The sequence below is a fragment of the Zingiber officinale genome, chromosome 4B (assembly GCF_018446385.1).
Source record: "Zingiber officinale cultivar Zhangliang chromosome 4B, Zo_v1.1, whole genome shotgun sequence".
In the NCBI taxonomy this organism is placed as follows: Eukaryota; Viridiplantae; Streptophyta; class Magnoliopsida; order Zingiberales; family Zingiberaceae; genus Zingiber; species Zingiber officinale.
In genome coordinates, this window is record NC_055993.1 from 102,377,632 (window position 1) to 102,396,930 (window position 19,299).

Below are 19,299 nucleotides of genomic sequence, written 5' to 3' on the forward strand. Positions count from 1 at the left end.
AAAATCCTAAAGTGCCACCTTTTGCCATGATTAGGTTAACTACCTATTCAAGTAAGGTTGACACACCCTAACTCATCTAGTGTGATTAAATCACGCTCCTAGGAACCCAATACCTATTGGAGTTCATTGGGTTCACTAAATATTCACTAGGGATGACTTCCCTAGCAATCATCCTAATGACCCTCTTAGGCTTTAAAGCCTTGATAATTTGGGACTCATCAAGATCAACTCTAGGGGTGACTCCCCTTGTGACCTTGGTGATGGTCTTCCTAGCCCTAGATTTTGTTCCATAATCGAATGGAACATTGTGATAAGTGGGCTTGACCACTTGGGACTTAGGTTTGTGACCCAAACCTTTCTTGTCCTTGGACATTGGTTTTTGACCCTTAAACGCTAGAGATGACTTCTCCAAGTTCTTAAGAGCCTTTTCCAAAGTATCAAGTCTTGACCTCAAGACTTGATTCTCCTTCTCTAATACCTCAATTTTTAATTTTTCATTTTTCTTTGAGGTATTCCTAGGCATATGTCTAGATGATTTGGGATTTCTATCTAGGTTCTCCTTAGCCTTAGATGAGTTAATCCTAGGGTTGACATTTCTAGTATTATCCTTATCTAAGCTAACATGTTTAGCACCTAAGCACACATATGGTTTTCTATTGTTAACATGCTCATCATTATTTGCAATAGCAATAAAACTACTAGCATGTTTCTTATTTGAATTGCAATAGTGTGCCTTAAAAGGTACCTTAGGGTTTGCCTTAGCTCCCCCTATCGATGTGCATCCCTTGTCCTTGTGAGGTTGCCTCCCCCTTGGACATTGACTCCGATAATGTCCCCTTCGCTTGCATTGGAAGCATACCACGTGCCCCTTGCGTGTCGGGACTCAGGCTCCCTTGACCTTTGGTGCCGGTGGAGTCTTCCTAACCCTCCTTGGACACTTACTCTTGTAGTGCCCAAATTCCCTACACTCAAAGCATATTATATGTAACTTATTTGAAATTACGATGCTTGAGTTACCTAGGGTTGAGGATGGATGAAGGCTCTCTTCCTCATCCCTTCCGGAGGTAGATGCTTCTTCTTGCTCCGATCTTGAAGAAGAGACCTCCTCCTCTTCTTCCTTAGACGTTGAGTGACTCTCAACTTCTAATTCGCTCCCTCCATGATGTGAGCTACTTGGCTCACTTGACTCCTCTTCATGGCTTGAAGTGGAGCTCTCCTCATGAAACTTGGCCAAGTTATTCCACAACTCCTTGGCGTTGTTGTAACCACCTATTCTACACAAAATGTCATTAGGTAAAGAAAATTCAATGATTTTCGTTACCTCATCATTGATGGTTGATTGGTGGATTTGCTCCTTGGTCCACTCCTTCTTCTCTAGGGTTTCTCCTTTCTTGTCCATCGGAGACTTGAAACCTAATTGAACACAACTCCAATTTTCAAGGTTAGTCATAAGAAAATACCTCATTCTTACCTTCCAATACACGAAGTCGCAGCACTCGTAGAATGGTGGAAACGTGATGTCTTCTCCGAGTCGATCCATTCTCTAGCTTGTGCTCCCCCGGGTGTTAATCCGACGAAGAGCAACCTCGCTCTGATACCACTTGTTAGGATCCTTCGTACGGAGGCTAGAGAGGGGGGTGTGAATAGCCGACCCCAAATCGTCGTTTCTTTCTACAAAACGTGTTAGCCCAGCGCAAAATAAACACAGAAACGAAAACAAGAAGATCAAACCTCAACGCGTCGATGTAACGAGGTTCGGAGATGATACTCCTACTCCTCGGCGTGTCCGTAAGGTGGACGAAGCCTACCAATCCGTCGGTGGATGAGTCCCCGGAGAACCGGCTAATAACTACTCCTTGTGGGTGGAGAAACCTCGCCACAATACTTGTAACAACAAGAAAGGAGTACAACAGATACAAGAAAGTAAAAGACAATATGAAACACTTGCTTGCCTTTCTTGTTGACTGGAGTGAAGAAGCAGCAACCTCACACCAGCAGCAGCAGATGAGAATCCAGTCGAGAAGCTCACGCGAAGCTTCAGCAGCGAGGAGCTCAACAAAGCTCTGATCGCAGGTAAGAACATAATCTCTAGAGCACCGTAAGTTCTAAGAAAAGAAGAGCAGCAGCCTTCACCTAGATTTATACCGCGAAGAACCCGCAACGAAGGACGAACCCAGCCGCTGTCACCACACGGCTAGATCCGCACCGATCGCTTCACCGATCGTCGCTTTCGACGGTCGTGGGGACCGATCAGGCCCTGGTCCACGCACTGATCGGTCCTCAGGCCGATCAAAACTCCCTGGATCGGTCCCTGACCGATCCCACCTCAGTGGTAGCGTCCCGATCGCCCCGGACCGATCAGCTCCATGTCGATCGGTCCCCACCGATCGGAAGCCCACGTAACCATGATCGCCATATCCGACGGTCACGCACCGATCGATACACAACGATCATCGGATCGGTCTCAGATCGATCCGAGCTTGGTTTTTGCCCAAACCAAGTCTCAAACCTTCCAAACCAATATCCGTCAACCTCGACCTATTGGTACATCATGCTTAGCATCCGCTCACCTTGACCTACTAAGACTCCCCACCAAGTGTCCGGTCAATCCCTTTGACCCATTTGGGCTTTCCTCGTGCCAAGTATCGATCACCCCTTGATCTACTTGACTTCCCAACACCGGATGTCCGATCACCCTCGATCCATCTGGATTTTCCTCGGCTTAACTCACCGTGACTTTCACCTAACTTCACTCACTAGGGTTTTCACCGCTTCACTCACCAGATTTCCATCTGCCTCGCTCACCAGGACTTCTCCGACTACCGGCTTCACTCACCGGACTTCTCACTAGCTTCACTCACGGGACTTTTCCCGTGCCAAACTCCTGTTTGACTTTTCCCGTCTCCATACTTGGACTTTCCGCGTGCCAAGCTACCTGCTTGGACTTTTCCCGAATCAGGTCAACCAAGTCAACCTTGACATAAGGTTGCACCTACAATCTCCCAAACACCTATTCTTGTCAAACATCAAGAATACAACTCTTTTCTCGTCAAACATCGTCAAACATCAAAACACAACTCGAGTCAGGTCAACTCGAGTCAGGTCAACCAGGTCAACCTTGACCTAAGGTTGCACCAACAGATTCTTCCGTATTACATTTTAATACCTCCGGAGAAGCCGAGATAAACAATAGAGGGTACAATTGGATTTTTTACAACCTCATAAATCCACATGACCTGAAATGGATCTAATTGGACCTATTTAGATCAATCAGTGAGTTTCAAATCATATCAAGTCCAATGTGAGGTTTCTTATTGATTTTTCTTTATTACATTTTAACATCTCTGGAGAAACCGAAATAAACAATAAGGGGCACCGTTGAACTCTTTGCAACCTTAAAAATCCACAAGACCTAAAATGTGTCCAATCGAACATGTTTAGATCAATTAGTGAGTTTCGATCAAAACTCACTAATCTACCTAGATATCACAAATTACAATCATTTTAGGTTCTGTGAATTTCCAAGATTGCAAGGAGTCCAACAGTGCACTCCATTGCTTATTTCAATTTCTCTAAAGGTGTTAAAATGTAATAAAGAAAAATCAGTAAGAAAACGCACGTTGGACTTGATATGTTGGACTCCTTGTAACTTAAAAAATCCATAGGACCTGAAATTGTTCCAATCAGACCACTATAAGTCAATCACTGGTTTTTGGTCAAAATCCACTAATTAACCTAGAGATCACAAATTGTAACCATTCCAGGTTTTGTCGATTTTTGAGGCGGTAAGGAGTTCAACGGTGCACTCCATGACTTATTTCGTCTTATCTAGATGTGTTAAAATGTTTATCAAATGAATCAGCTAAACCCTAAACGTGGGTATGTAATGATTCTATATCAGCCCAACGCGAGTTTGATATGAATCATATTAGGCCGATGTGGAATTTCTTATCGATTCTTCATATTATGCCCAATGTAGGGTTTCTTGTCAAATTTTTTTATTACATTTTAACATCTTTGGAGAAGTCGAAATAACCAATGGAATACACCGTTGGACTCCTTGCAATCTAAGAAATTCATAGGACCTGAAATGAATCCAATCAGATATGTTTAGGTCAATTAGTGGGGTTTGATCAAAATCCATCGATCGACCTAGAGAACTCAAATTGCAATCATTTCAGGTTCTGTGAATTTCCGAGGTTACAAGGAGTCCAACAATACTTCCATTTCTTATTTCAATTTATGTGGAGGTATTAAAATGTAATAAGAAATAATCGTTAAGAAATACTACATTAGGCCCAACGTAGGATTTCTTATCTATTTTTTCTTATTAAATTTTAACATCCCCGGATAAATCGAAATAAGTAATGGAAGCACCGTTGAACTTCTTGCCATCTCAGAAATCCACATGATCTAAAATGAATTTAATTGAATATATCTAGGTCAATCAGTAGGTTTCGGTCAAAATCTACTGGTTGACTTAGAGACCTCATATTATAATCATTTTAGATTTTAGATCTTATAGATTTTTGAGATGGTAAGGATTCTAACATTTTAAGTCCTATGAATTTCTAGGACAATAAAAAGTCCAATCATATTTTTCAATATTTATTATTTTTCTTAAAAAATATATATATTAAAATATTAAACTTTAAACGCCAACTATCCGATATAAACAAAACAAAGGAAAGAGAGAAGCTGGGCAAGAGGAAAGAAAGAGAAAGTAAGGTGGCGTTTGGTTTAGAGGTTTGGGAATGAGGAAATGGATTCATTCCCAAACCTTGTGTTTGGTTGATGGGAATGAAATCAAGATTTTAGAATGAAACCCAAAAATTTAGGTATGGATGAAACTCACCCCCTCCTTTAGGTTTTGATGAAATGAGAATAAAAATTAAGTTTTGGACGAAAATACCCTTAGTATATTTATTCATTTTTTTCATTTCACTCTCTCTCTTTTCAATCATCATACTTTTTCTCTCCTCATTCTATTATCACATTTTCTCTCTCAACATACTTTCTCTCTCCTCATTCTCTCTCATCACACATTCTTTACTATTTTCTCTCTATATTCTCTCTCATCACACACACTCTCATTATTTTCTCTCTCTTCATTCTCTTCTCATTTTTTTCATCATTTTTTCTCTCTCTTCAATCTATTTTACCATACTCTCTTTCCATATTTTATCTCATCACACTTTCTCTAAATTTGGGCCCGAGTTAAATTACCTTTGATCCGGCGGTAAGGACAGGGGACCCCCACTTTGAGGAGTCAACGCCACGTGGAAGTCAAAGGGCCAGGTGGTCCATCGGAAAAGGATGGACCGACCGGACGCTCGAGAGAAGGTCGGACCGATCGGCCGACCGGAGAAGGGTGGCTGACCGACCGGATGGCCGACCGGTGTTTAACTGACGGCCAAAAGGCGCCCCAATGGGAGTCGGGGTTCCGGCGCTCGATTGAACAGGAACGAAGGGCCGAGCGGAAGTCACGCTCGGCCGAAGACATAAGGTAGCATACTGTTAACAGTCTCCACGAAGCGACAACGTTAGCTAAATGAAGACAACAACCATGCAACAAATGACAATGACGATGGTAGCAATCAGTGTACGACAATAGTGACTTGGGCTATAACGACAGCGACATGTCGTGAAAGATTTTGTGGGTAAAATTAGAGTTAGAAAAAAGAATATGAAAGAAATTATAGGAAGAAAAAAAAATTAAAAGAGGAAAATAAAAGTTCGGGACTAGAGAAGGTAGAAGGAAATCAAATAAAGGAAAATTTGACTTGGGAAAAGAGGGAAATGAGTTAGGTTGAAAGGGTTTTAATTGAAATTTTTTGCTAAAAAGATGAGAAAGTTTCAAAATTTATGACTATACATTTTTTTTTATTTATTTGCCCACTGTATTAATATTTTCCTTGAATTTCAGGGGGTGCAACCGTACCCCCTAAGCCTTATATAGCTACGCCCCTGCGTGTACACCTCGGTATGTGTGTACTCGCTTCTCCACAGCCCTATATAAAGGTCCTCACCCTTCGCCAGAGGTACGCGTTCTGGGAGACTTGGAGTCACTTTCTTGTTGTCGAGCTTTGCCTGACTTGAACGTCAGAGGGTCGCCGTCGGGAACCCCTTCCCGGCCCGACTTCTATGCAGATTCGCCAGAGGATCATACAACCAATCGGAGATCCACATCAATGACTCAGAGAACGTCACATTCTCAGCGTCCGTTGATTTAGCTTTCGGACAGGATCAACCTTAATAAATTTAAACCTTTAATTTGTATTAAAAAGCACTACTTAATTTTTCGAACTTTTGAATCCTGATCATCGGTTCAGTAAATGTCGATTTTTCTTTAAAAAATATAAATTATACTTAATTCTACTTTTGAATCTTGACCACGCGTAGCCCGTCTTCGTTCCTCCGCTCTTTAATTCTGACGGCGCTGCGTACCAAACCCACACGTGTCGCGCGCGTGGACCCTCATTTCCCGCGACCGCGCATCCCTGACCGGGACGGGATATCGCTGTCACCTCCAATCAGGGAGCAGCTAACTATTGGTCAGTTGCTAACAAACTGGACGGAGAAGCGCAGTCGCTGTTTGAAATTCGATAGCGGATACTCGCCGGCCTTACCCCAAGGTGAACACGTGCTGACGCAGCATCCCAATCCATTTCCGCCAAGAAACCTTCGTGCCTCCTTCCTTAAGCTACTCCGCAGGCGTATTTAAGGTAAACCCACCCCGCTACGCTGCGTCTCTTCTTTTCTTCCGATAATTTTGCATTAGGGTTAGGGATTTGATGGAGATACCTGTGGTGGCGGAGGCGCTGCGGATTCCCGGACTGGCCGCGCGCCTTCTCTCCGACCTCGCCGGCGCCTGGACTTCCGTCGCCCTCCTCGTCGCTGGGTTAGCCGCCTTCTATGGGTTCCTGCTCGCCCGCGCCAAGCTCGCGCTTCTCAGGTTCCGCCGTTCCGCATCGGCCATTTCGTTGCACTCCAACTTTTCCTTCTCCGGCGATGATGACGAGGACGATGTCGAGTCCTCAGAATCGCCGTCAGATGAGGACGAGGAGGAAGATGATCCGCCGTCGTCGCTCTTCGACGATTCGGCGTCGGGCAACAGCGGCGTGGACTGGAGGTGGGATGGCGGGTTTTTAGATCTGCCGTTAGGCGGCGCGGTGGTGAGGACGTGGGAGGGATTGGGCTTAAGGTTCGACCGCGCCGGAAGCGGCCTGATCTCGCTCGTGGACCTGAACCGCGGCGAGGTGCTCCGATCGTTCCTCGGTCAGAGTGTGGGACGCCAGGGCGTCCGGCGAGCAGACCCCCGCGGCCTCCGCCGAGTGGCGGACCACCCGCCGACGGCGGTTGGTGGGAGTTTCCGGCGGGGAGGGGAGGATTTACATGAGCGACGACGACGGGGTTGTTACGGCGGCGGACTTGAGAAGGGGCCGGTCGCCGCTAGTGGTGGAAACGTGGCGGGAGAAGAATTCACCGCTTTTGCCCCCGCCCAAATGAACAAATTGCTAAACTCATTCGTTACCATCATCATCATTATTTTTTTCCTTAAAAAATCATTAAATTTCTCTCTTTGTAATTGTCTCGAAATTATTTGTTATTTTAAAACAAATTATTAGTGTTCATGATTTATCTCATAAAATGTAGCTCGGAAAATTTGTACATAAGCTTATTACAATTAAAAACTTAAGGAACCTAATGGTCTTATTATGGTATCACGGTCACTGTAACACATCGAATAATTCAGAATTAACATTAATAAATGCTGGAGAATCATATAAGAATGGGCAGTTTTCGATATGAATTACTCTCGGCTCCCAACGTTGTTTATACTCTAGTATGAATTATTTTGGTGTTAAATTTTTTCAACGTGATTGTTCAGCCAAGAGATGATATCGCCAAGAACCTGATAAATAATCTCGTCAGGCTCGCCCTCTAGAAGCGCATGATATGAATCCTTGTAAAGATGCAGTTTCTTGTCAGTGCTGCGAGCTTGCTCATACAGAGCCTTGCTAACTGAAGGATCGGTCACGATGTCAGCCTCGCCGTGAAGGATTAGTAATGGTAGAGATACCTGAGGAGAAACTTGATTGGTGTTAAATTCAGATGTTACAAATGAGTAGGTGCTACAACATATAAAAGCTATTCGATAACCATAAAAAATTAACTATTCACTCATCAAAATTACTACACACAAATCACTATTATATATATAAAAAAATATTAACTTGGTCAAAATTATTAAAATTCATTAAAATCACTTGAAATTACTCAAAATGGCTTTAAAATAGTTATAGTTAAATCTTAATTCCTAAACTCTAAAATCACTTGAAAATAATTATAGAAGCTACTTAGTAACTTTTGCACATTATAGCATTACCGATAACTATTATAACACTATCAAATAAGGAATATTCTGGGAATAAAATTTTTGATGAAGTGTTCCTTTGATTGATTGATTTATTTATTTAATTTTTAAAAAAAGAAGCTTTCTTTTTGATGATTTACATAATTTGGGGCATCCTTTGGATTTGTCTAAAAATTTTTAGAGTTCATCTCTTGTTTCTTAGTTCCTACTGTTAGTACATGGTTTTACTCTATGATGACTGAGTCCATTAATCAAATATATATCAAATTTTGAACTTTAAAGAAAGATGACTGAGTCCATCTCTTGTTTCTTAGTTGCCCATGTATACAATTATTTCTTATGTTTCTTGAAACCTCACGCATCCATCTTAGGCTCTTAGCACTGTTAATATTTACCTTACTACATTAACTTTTTCATGTGAAGTTTCCTAACCATCCAACACTTTGAATGAGTGTCACTGTCTTGGCAAATTAGATTCTAATAAATCTAGAATTCATATGGAATATCATGTCCATTAATTGGTATCATTTCAATGGATTTGCCCTAAATTCACTACAAGAATAATCTAGGGATACGTCTTATTAGATAAATAACATTTGTAATTCATATTTCGACAAATGCTAGATGGAGTATTAAAAGTAATAGCAAAACCTGTAAACAAAATTATTAGTCATGCTCACACCTCATGCAATCGCTGCTCTATCTCCTGGGTTGTTCTCAGCATTTCCACTGCTGTTCTCAGGCGTGGATTTCCCTTATAAGCAATGGCATTATATTTGGTCTGCAATCAAAAGACACTGTTTTATGTATCACTTATATGTTATATGGTTATGAGAAAAGGACAAATTGGACAAAGGAATCGAGAATTTTATAGAATAATACCAAGAATCATATGGGAAGCAATAAGAGATGAATGAATAATCTGATCAAAGTTTCAGACTGACCTGCTGTAATTTCTTTGGATCTCTAAAAGCCATTTCTCCTAAATCCTTTTGAGGAACTAATTTCTTTTCTGGTAAAAGTTTAGCTATACCGATGAGGAATTGCTTCACAGGCCATGGAGGAATAACATTATCTGCTATCTAATAATAAATACTTCATTCTAGGGAACACAGGCCGAACGATGAAAGTTCAAAAGATTCATGTCAAATATTTTACCTTGCACATTGGTGCTACTAAAATTGCACCATTCCAAGAATCTGGTTGTTTGAAATGCACCTTAAGAACCACAGCTCCGCCCATTGATTCACCAAACAGAAAGCTCGGAAGGCCATGGTACTCAGGCTTCTCTGCCATCCAAACAAAGCACGAATTTGCAATTTCAAAGGTAGCAAATTTCTAGTGGCAAAAAAATTGAGCACTTCAAAAACTGAAGAGTAAAGGTGACCCACCTTTGATTTTCGAAAAATGCTCCACGACATCATTTACAAGACTATCGAAGCTTGGTATATAGCCATGAAGTCCTTCTGAAAGACCAAATCCAGGGTAGTCCATAGCAAAAACTCCAAAGCCACATGATGCTAGCTTCCTGGCAACACCTGAGAATTGCAACATGCAGACAATTAGAAGGCAAGTAAATCATTGCCAGAAACATGGCAGAGATAAATACAGACAGAAAGCAAACCTTCTAAGAAAAAGGTACAGGTGTCTCCATAGCCGTGACAGAAACAAACAAGAGCCTTGATAGAAGAATTTTCAGGAAGCCAGCTTTTGGAGAAAATTTCTACTCCTCTAGAGTTCACCTCATATAACTGCATAGAAATACTAGAATATTCATTCCCTAAAATAAGATAGAATGAACATGATCTCTAATTAATATCGAAAGATCTAAAAGATACCAAAAGTTCAGGATTGACATGAAATCCAATCTACCAATGAGCGAGAATGTAGAATACTAATATTGAGGGATAATTTACAGTTTACTCTTTAACGCTGAAGATGTAAAGATCTAGCAATCCATAGTAACAAGCATAAGCCAAGCATACAGAGAAAGAAGGAAAGGAAAGAGGACAAGAAGATGAAAATTGAAGCAGAAGCAAACCTGCAAAGGATTCTATTTTCAAGCAAAAAAAAAAAAAAATGATCTCACCTCTTCTGTCTTTAATCCATCATACTGTGCCTGCAAGTAATGACACAAAGAAGTTATAAATAAACTTTCTTCATGAAGAACTTAACTGAATCATGAAATATTTGAAGAAAAATCAATCTAAATTGACTACTTGTGGAGATTTACTCTCCATATTGCAGCAAAATATATTGCTACAGGGAAGGTACGGTATGTGCAACAATCTATTTTCAAACACATTAATTAAAAAGCATACGTTTTGATTCATATGAATACGTGTCGAATTAAAAGAATAAAAAATGAATTACTATCGAAAAACTCATTCCTCTTGGAAGCATCCAGAGGCCCCATCTCCAGAGGAAGAGTTCAAAATAAAGCAGAATCTGTGGTTAAGTGCCGTAAAATCTATTGAAAGCCCAGTGCTTTCTCGCTCGAACAAATCAGAGAGACAACGCGTCACAATTAAATCACGTTACAATTGCATTTCTGTCTTTTCAAAACTCAAAACCCACATGTTTCAACTTTCAACAATAAACAAACCCTAAGACCGATAGATTGTCGTATATCATCACCAAACAGGCGAGGAGGCAAAAGAAGATCTCCACTATCAGCTAACAAGTTCCCGATGCGAAAAGTACCTTGAGGAGGCAATGGTCGATCCCGAGCTGGACGCCCTTGAAGGCTTCTCGGATCCTCCGGCGGTCGCGCGCGTCGTTCGGCTTCGCCTCCGACACCATCCTCGCGAGCTCATCGTCCACGCCTTCCCACCTCATCCCTTCCCCCCCCCCCCCCCCCCCCCCCCTTTCTCTCTTCTCTCTCTCAATTACCGATCCGAAACGAAGAAGAAATTGAGAAATCGCCCTGCGAATGCAATAGGCGAAGAAAGAGATGAGGCGGAGCGGAGGATGGGAAAAGAAAGGTGGCGAAGAGTCTTCTCCACGGAAAGAAATCAAAGAGGAAGGAAAGCGATTTCTCCAATTCAAGGCCCTTTACACGACGACGCAGTAATGTACCCGCGAGCCACACAAAGGAGTAGGTGGGGCCGGCCTTGTGTACGAGTGTCAATTCCAGACAATAACCACGACTTCAAGCGACATAATTTTAGGGAGGAAAAATGACGTGGCAATAACCTTAATATCTACCAAAAAACAAGCATATTAATAAATACCGCGTTAAGTAGTGATCACATTTAATTATAAATTAACTAGCATATATATATCAATGATATCTCTTAATTGCCACAATTAGACCTCTAAATAGTGAATTAGACGTTTAAGATTTAAATATCAACTGTAATATATTACAATAATTTTTCTCTAATAGGATAGCAAATCTAAGAATACTATTATTTGAATAAATTCTCATAAATATTTTTTAATTTATTCTGATATCGATAAAAAATTTTATAAATATAAACCGATCATCATTAGTCGATTTGAAGATCCCCATACTATCCGATGATAGGTAAGGCAGTGTGCCCATACAATTATAGTTCAATTCTTTTCCAGGAGATATCAAACACCTACAATACTTGAACTACTCATACCGTTCGATCATCCGTTAAAATTTATCTATACTATACAAATTTACCTAGTGTGATCTGCGAAGTAGAACCAGCCATATTCAAAAATAATTAGATCACGAGAACTAGATATCCTAGTAAAAAAAACAAAGATATCTCTTTTAGATTAACACCTAATTACTTTTAAATATTAATTATTAGACCCCACGTGCAACTTACTAACAATATGTTGTAATTTTTTAATGAAATTTTGGCACCCACTGGTTGGCCATGTTCATATGATCTGTTTGAATTTTCATTTGAGAGGCAGACAAGCTTAAATTTTGCACCGTCACTGCATTGATGGTTAACGTGATTTGAGTCCAAAAATTATGTACTTATCTTACATAATATTGACTGAGGGACTATGTTGCTCTCTTGATGTGCGTGGGTAAAATAAATCATGAGTCACTTGATCCCAAATAAAAGGCCACTGTAAACAAAATCTCTTATAATCTACCTCCCTCCCTTAAATCGTAGAAAACAATCCTTAAAAAAATCCCAAAATAAAAACTATCATCTTCTACTACGGTACCTAAACAAGGACAATATTCACGCTCGCGGACTTGCCCTCTCCATCGAGTAGTTCTAAATGACACTTAAGTGAGGGGCGGATCATAGCACTCCATTAATGGCCAACCTCAAAAGTCGAGGCCTACCCCATTAGAAATGTTAAATTCAACTTTCTTCAATCTCTCTGCTTAGCAACAAACTATTCTTCTGCTTAGAACTACTCGATCGAGTAGTTCTAAATGACATTGAAGTGAGGGCAGGATCATAGCACTCCGTTAATGGCCAACCTCAAAAGTCGCGGCCAACCCCATTAGAAATGTTAAATTCAACTTTCTTTAATCTCTCTGCTTAGCAACAAACTATTCTTCTTTCATCATCAAATTCTCTTACACTCAAAACATAATAATAGAATATGCAAAATGTACAATAACAAATTTTCAGTCATATAATTCAAACAGTTTTACCAAATAATTTGTTTACTAGTGCAAAAATAGATGAATGCTTTCAAGATAACTTCTATCAGTTGGAACAAATAATTTACTTGGTAGAATATGTTAAAAGCAAAGTCCTCTGAGGTAACTGACCTCGTAAGCTTGCATTCTTCATTTGTAAGATATCTAAAAGGGCAGTCGGGTGCTCGAGTTCAGTTAAAATGGATTCCAGAAAAATGGTCTTATCTTGCATTGCAAGAGTTTGTTTCCGTGACTTAAACTTGTAACCTCAAAATCACATGATAACAACTTTATAGTTGTGCCAAAGCTCCCCTTCATCATTTGAATATTTCTTTTCGAAGAAGTCATATGTAGTGATGTTGAAAGTGGGGTAGCAGAACGAAAGCAAGCCCAGAGTATTATCACATCCTTGTGGAATAAGATTTCCCAAAGCTCGGGGGCACTGATTGTTCTTCTGTGTGACTTAAAATTCCCACCAGGCATGGAATTTAGTCCTATGATGAGCGTAGTGCATATGGTGAAATTGTAATGTATGGCTAACCCTACAGGCTACATCCACTGAAACTATTATTGTACACATAAATATAGGAACTATGAACAGAACCTACCTCATCATGGCAAGGTTGGAATTGATCCTTTCTCCATTGAAAAGAAGCTTGCCCGTCCATTGTTGACATAGCAATACTTCAACCGCAAACCATCACACTCCTCCAGGTTTTCTAATTCTGATATTGAAGGTGGATTATCTCTTGAAAATAGAAAACGTAAAAGAAAATCATGAATCATTTGAGGATAATGTTGAAGGAGACTTAATATACTGCATGCAGTATATAACTAGAAGTTGCAAATTTCTGTATGAAAAACTAGTAAAATGAACAAAAAATAGCAAACCAAATGACCGCTTCTTTCTTAGAGGATTCCAAACAAGAAGTATCCTAAATATCTATGACAATACAGCAAAATAGGCATTTAGTATGTACCACCTAATATCGTAGACACATTATCTTTCCAAGTGTTTAAATATATTTGACTTGTATGATTAGGCCTTTGACCATGATTCATTGCTCAGTGGGCAAAACAAACAGCAGAGGTCACAAAAGGTGAACTTTAAGTCAAATATGAGTAAAGACAACAAAGTTTGCACGACTTAATAAAAATAGCAATTAGTTAACTAGTATTTGGAACAAGGTTCAAATGCTAAATGAGAAGTCAAATTTGAAAAGCTAAGAAACCACTTGTCAAGACACAATGATGCAATTCATGAATGCATGTTCAAACTTCAAATGGCAAAAGGGATTAATGTAAAGCAGCAAGTAGTCGAGTTGGATGGACAAGACGTATATTATCTTGGATTAGTAAAAGAATAAGTTTATTGATCTATATGCATATTTGCTCATGCATAGATAGCCAATATAAAATTGTTTTCAGGAAATAATTAAACACTGCTTCAAGATTTTAGTATCTAGCAATTACTATATATTTGAATGAAGATAGCTAACTCTACAATTGGTAATACCATGATTTCTCAATAGAAATTAATCAAATATAGAATGGAAATTTGAAAGTATCAGATAACTTATCGAATAAATACTTCAAATAGATACATGTTATATTAGGTACCTTAATACACACAGCAGGAAATCTGGATCACCAGGGGAAGATTTTCTGAACTTGCTGTTAGGCAAGTAAACATTATACAATGGCTTCAGGTTGTTGATTCGCATTCCTTCTAACAAGTCAGAAATTGAATCTAGGCCATCATAAGTCCCCTTATTTTTACATGTTGAAGAATTGGAGCTACAGAAGATTTGATCATTCTTAGATGTCCAAGAGGTGTCACATCGCTGAATTATGTAGCCAAGGGATTTCAGATGCTTATATGCCTGAAAAGACTCCCATGAACACCCAAATTTAGCTCCTATGACCTTCTCATAAATATCTCCAACACTGAGTTTCTTATCATTAGGACTTGTGAGAATTAATGCCTCTTTTTCAGCCAAAAACCTATAAAAAACAAATAGCTCTGAGAGATAGATAAAGGTAGAAAAAAAATAATTAATTTACTTGAAGAACAAATTGCTTTCAGTATGAAAAAATGGATGTCTTTATTGCTAAACTTTGAGAATCTAATGACTCAGAAAAAATAATAATCATGCAATTCAGATGAAGATCAGAGTAGTGAGACTGCCATGGGGGCAATAAATGCCATAGAATGATATCTAGCTTCTTCCATCTAAAGTTTGCCAAGCCAGAACAGATAGCAACATATAAAGGAAAATGAAATGCAGATATAATAAATGGTAAATTTTCTAGAACAATATAAGCTCCTTTTTGAGATTAGTCCAACAACTTTGAAAAAAGGCTACTGAAGGTGAATGTAGAGATTTCATACCCACCAAAATGTAACTTTATTGTCTTTTTATCTAATCAGGAAACTTTGCTTGACAGTCTAAATAAACCAAACAAAAAGGTTGATTACCAACAAGTTATAGACGATAAAAAAATCTCATCCATGAAAAATAACCCAACCGAAAAAAGAGACTCACAATATTTCTTCAATGTGGCAATAGAGCTTGTTAGTTTTTGCTACACCAGTGGTGGACCACAAGCTTCCCTTCTTTTCCACTATCTCCCCCATACCCATCTCTTCAACCCAAAGAGCCTTCGATACTTCACTCCTTCAATTAAAACGAATGCAGCACAAGTTGGCTGTAGTTCTTAATTGCATCAACAAACGTTTTGCAAGGGTACAAGGAACTTTACCGGAATTGATGCTTAGAAGCTGAAGGTTTGTTGACGCTATTAGAAAGGAAAGGGTTTCGATGGTGCTCTTCATCTTCATCTTCGTCCTTTGCTCCCCATCCTCCTCCGCCTTCCATTATTCTTCAGATAAATTAGGCGGCGCTCGCGAGCGGTGGTGGCGACCGGCTCCAGGAACTCGCTAAGCTACGGATGGAGGGCAGCACCGACCAGACGCGAGCGAAGGCGGTGGGGAGGTGGAACGCCGTCGATAAGAGCCGCGCCGGTTCGGGGAAGGCGGCGGAGATGAGGACTCGAGAGTTTCTGTTGGGATTTTGGACGGGTCAAGGAAAATCAAATAAATATTAACCAAAGCAAATCAAATCGAATAATTTTTAAAAACGATAATTAAAGTAAATATTGGTTTTCACACTCTGATTTTTTTTTTTTTTTGCCTTTTAAATATTTTTTATTTATCTTAAATATCATTTTAGTATTAGACACATTTTATTCACTATTTTTTACAAAATAAATATTGAAAAAATATTTTTCAAATTTCATTATTTATTTTTTAAACAATTATTTATTTATTTTTATATAATTTTAGTATACATATCCTCGAATTAAGGTTCATATACGCTATACTAAATTTGAATTTAAGTTTATAGTTTGATTTTATTTGAATTTTCCTAGCCAAATTCTACGCCGCACCAATCGGTCTCTCATCAACGGTTGTACTTGATTATGAAAACTTAGGATCATTCGACTCGGTCAATCTTAAACTAATCTGATCCGAAGATCTCTCTCGACCACCTCTTCACCCTCCCACCACACCTTATAAAACCCCCCTCCCCCACCCCTTCATTCGTCGAAGCCAACTATTTAACCATCGATCAGAGGGATTAATTAATCATAATCCTCGCTTAATATATCCATTTTCCCTCGTCATTAATTAATTAATTAATTAATTAATATATCGCTAATTAGTAATGGCGGAGACTAAGATGGTTGTGGTTGCCTTCCTCCTCGTCGCCATGCTCGTGGCCTCGTCGGCGCCGGCTGTCGAAGGCGCCCACTGCTTACGCAACTGCTTCGCCCGCTGCCCCAAAGAAACGGACAACACCGTCACTTCCTGCCACGACTTGTGCGTGCAATCCTGCATCATCCCCCGAAGGAAGCGTTAACTGAAGCGAGCTGGATCCGGGCGGCGGCGAGGAACGTCTCTTCTTCATTGATTCAATTGGGAATAAACTTGTATTAATTGCTGGTCATTGGATTTGCCATTATATAACTGTTATCGATGCTGAGTGATCATTATTTGGAAGGATTCTTTTGTGGTTTAATTTGGTTTCTTCAAATTATTATCGTTATGGAGAAATTTGGATGTTTGTGGCCGGAGAGCTAGATCTTCGATCGTCTCCAAGTCTTAAAAATATATTCCTATCCTAAGTAAACACCTAGTGCTAGTCTTGCTCCGGCGTGACCCTTCTGATGCCGTGAAATACATCGTTGATGAGAAAAATTATAAATATTCTTAACTCCTGTTAGGATGAGATGAGATCCTCTGTCCCACTTTTTCTGTATCGGACAGATCACGTTAGCTTATACATTATTGAGATCTGACATTATTTAATGTGATCCGTTCTATATGTGAATGCAAAGATTTGCATATTCCTTCTTCTTTTGGCCCAACTAGACCTTAGTCGGTTCGGCCTAAGTGTTGACCTTTTGTCTCAAAAATATAAAATTGTCCCTCTATCTCAAGTTATGATATGATATCAATTATGTTCTTTTTTATTTTAATATTATATAGACCGTCTTTTTTGAATTAGTTCATAGGATAAATCTAAAATATAATTTACGTGCATTCAGAAAATAGACCTTTCAAAATATATTTAAATTCGCTCTCGTAGTTAAAGCTATCGGACGATGGATCAGTCCAATGCATTTCAAGATTTTAAGACTATTCTTTTCCCAACCATTTTCCGAGCTTGAATCTCGTTCAATCGATAAACAAGTGCAATACCATCTCCAACTGAGCGACCACTCGAGGGATCTCATCCAATTTCAGATGAGTGCCAAAGTTGCTAATTCTACTTTACTTTCTAATAGAGTGGTTAATTCTGCAGCTCTGGGAGAGAGTTTCATAATTCCATTTACAACTAGATAGAAGGGAGAGTCCCACGACAAAAAAACCTACTGGCAACTTATTGAGATGTCCAGTCAGTCGGACTACGCCTCCTTCGACTAGACTTGAAGGGGAGGCAAGTGATCCGGCGGTAAGAACAAGGGACCCCCATTTTGAAGAGTCAACGCCACGTGGAAGTCAAAGGACCAGGTGGTCCATCGGAAAAGGATGGACCGACCGGACACTCGAGAGAAGGTCGGACCGATCGGCCGACCGGAGAAGGGTGGCTGACGATCGGATGGCCGACTGGTGTTTAACTGACGGCCAAAAGGTGCCCCGATGGGAGTCGGGGTTCCGGCGCTCGATTGAACAGGAACGAAGGGCCGAGCGGAAGTCACGCTCGGCCGAAGACATAAGGTAGCATACTGCTAACAGTCTCCACAAAGCACATGACCGAGAATCTCCCAAATAAACCACTATATATGTCCGGCCGGACGTAAGGAGGAGGCTGTCCGGCCGGATGTCCGGCAGGGAGTAAGAGGAAAAGGACAAGGGACATCTTTTTCTGACAGCGGGCATGTTCTACGTTCAGGCCATACTCAAAATCCTACAACAGAAGGATCCGCTGTCCCATCAGAGACGTGCTCAAACTGTAGCAGTATGGTGTCAGGTAAGTTCTTCTGACAAGCCCACACTACGGTGTGGGAAAGGACACGTGTACACCTCGGTATGTGTGCACTCGCTTCTCCACAACCCTATATAAAGGTCCTCACCCTTCGCCAGAGGTACGCGTTCTGGGAGACTTGGAGCCACTTTCTTGTTGTCGAGCTTTGCCTGACTTGAGCGTCGGAGAGTTGTCGCCGGGAACCCCTTTCCGGCCCGACTTCTGTGCAAGTTCGCCGGAGGATCATACGACCAGTCGGAGATCCACATCAGCGACTCGGAGAGCACCACGTACCCAATATCCGTTGATTCAGCTTTCGGACAGGATCACATGTAAAAAAGAGAAAAAGAGAATAAAGAGAAAAAAAGAGACTTTGCACGCATAGGAGAGAAGAAAGATAAGAGAAAAAGTTAGTTTTAACATAGGGGTAGAATGAGAAAATCATATAATTGAGTGTGCATTTTGGTAAATATTAAAGTAATGTATGTCTTTTGATCAATTCAGAAATTTACTTACGGCTTTGGTAAATTGTTGAATTTTTTACTATATCCATTTAAGTTGTCGAATTCAAATATAAGAATATATATAGTAAGGATGGAATCAAGAATTTCATATCAGAGGGAGGAAAAAGTTTGTATGTTTACGCTGAGGGGAAGGTTTGGCTGTGTTATTATTCGACCTTCACTTTATAACTCTAATACTTTTTTACTATAAAACGAAATCCATCCATTATTTTAGATAAAATTGGTTGATGGACTTAATTTTTTTTTTTTTGAATTACTTCAAATTAAAATTAATAT

At 40.0% G+C, this 19,299-nt stretch overlaps 2 protein-coding genes across 5 annotated transcripts; both read right to left on the reverse strand.

Annotated features, from left to right (window-relative positions):
* Window positions 1-7,729: 7,729 nt before the first annotated feature.
* LOC121978471 (caffeoylshikimate esterase-like) lies at window positions 7,730-11,215 on the reverse strand. The gene is made up of 8 exons (XM_042530812.1): window positions 11,081-11,215; window positions 10,467-10,496; window positions 10,002-10,128; window positions 9,769-9,915; window positions 9,536-9,666; window positions 9,322-9,459; window positions 9,060-9,158; window positions 7,730-8,083 (listed from the first exon to the last, which is right to left on the reverse strand). Exons 1-8 carry the CDS (start codon window positions 11,213-11,215, stop codon window positions 7,865-7,867), a joined length of 1,026 nt encoding a protein of 341 aa, XP_042386746.1. The 3' UTR covers window positions 7,730-7,864.
* On the reverse strand, window positions 10,025-16,039 carry LOC121975797. 4 transcript variants are annotated; one of them, XR_006110422.1, is made up of 7 exons: window positions 15,732-16,039; window positions 15,515-15,646; window positions 14,589-14,972; window positions 13,577-13,716; window positions 13,101-13,462; window positions 10,467-10,496; window positions 10,033-10,128 (listed from the first exon to the last, which is right to left on the reverse strand). XR_006110422.1 is itself a non-coding variant. In XM_042527671.1 (6 exons), the coding sequence occupies exons 1-4, from the start codon at window positions 15,845-15,847 to the stop codon at window positions 13,581-13,583; spliced, it is 768 nt and encodes a 255-aa protein (XP_042383605.1). In that variant the 5' UTR covers window positions 15,848-16,039; the 3' UTR covers window positions 10,025-10,128; window positions 10,467-10,496; window positions 13,577-13,580. The 4 variants fall into 4 exon arrangements, 3 of the variants coding, with proteins under 3 accessions (XP_042383605.1, XP_042383603.1, XP_042383604.1); XM_042527671.1 differs by lacking the exon at window positions 13,101-13,462 and having other exon boundaries at window positions 10,025-10,128; XM_042527669.1 differs by lacking the exons at window positions 10,033-10,128; window positions 10,467-10,496 and having other exon boundaries at window positions 12,865-13,462.
* Between the last annotated feature and the right edge of the window lie 3,260 nt (window positions 16,040-19,299).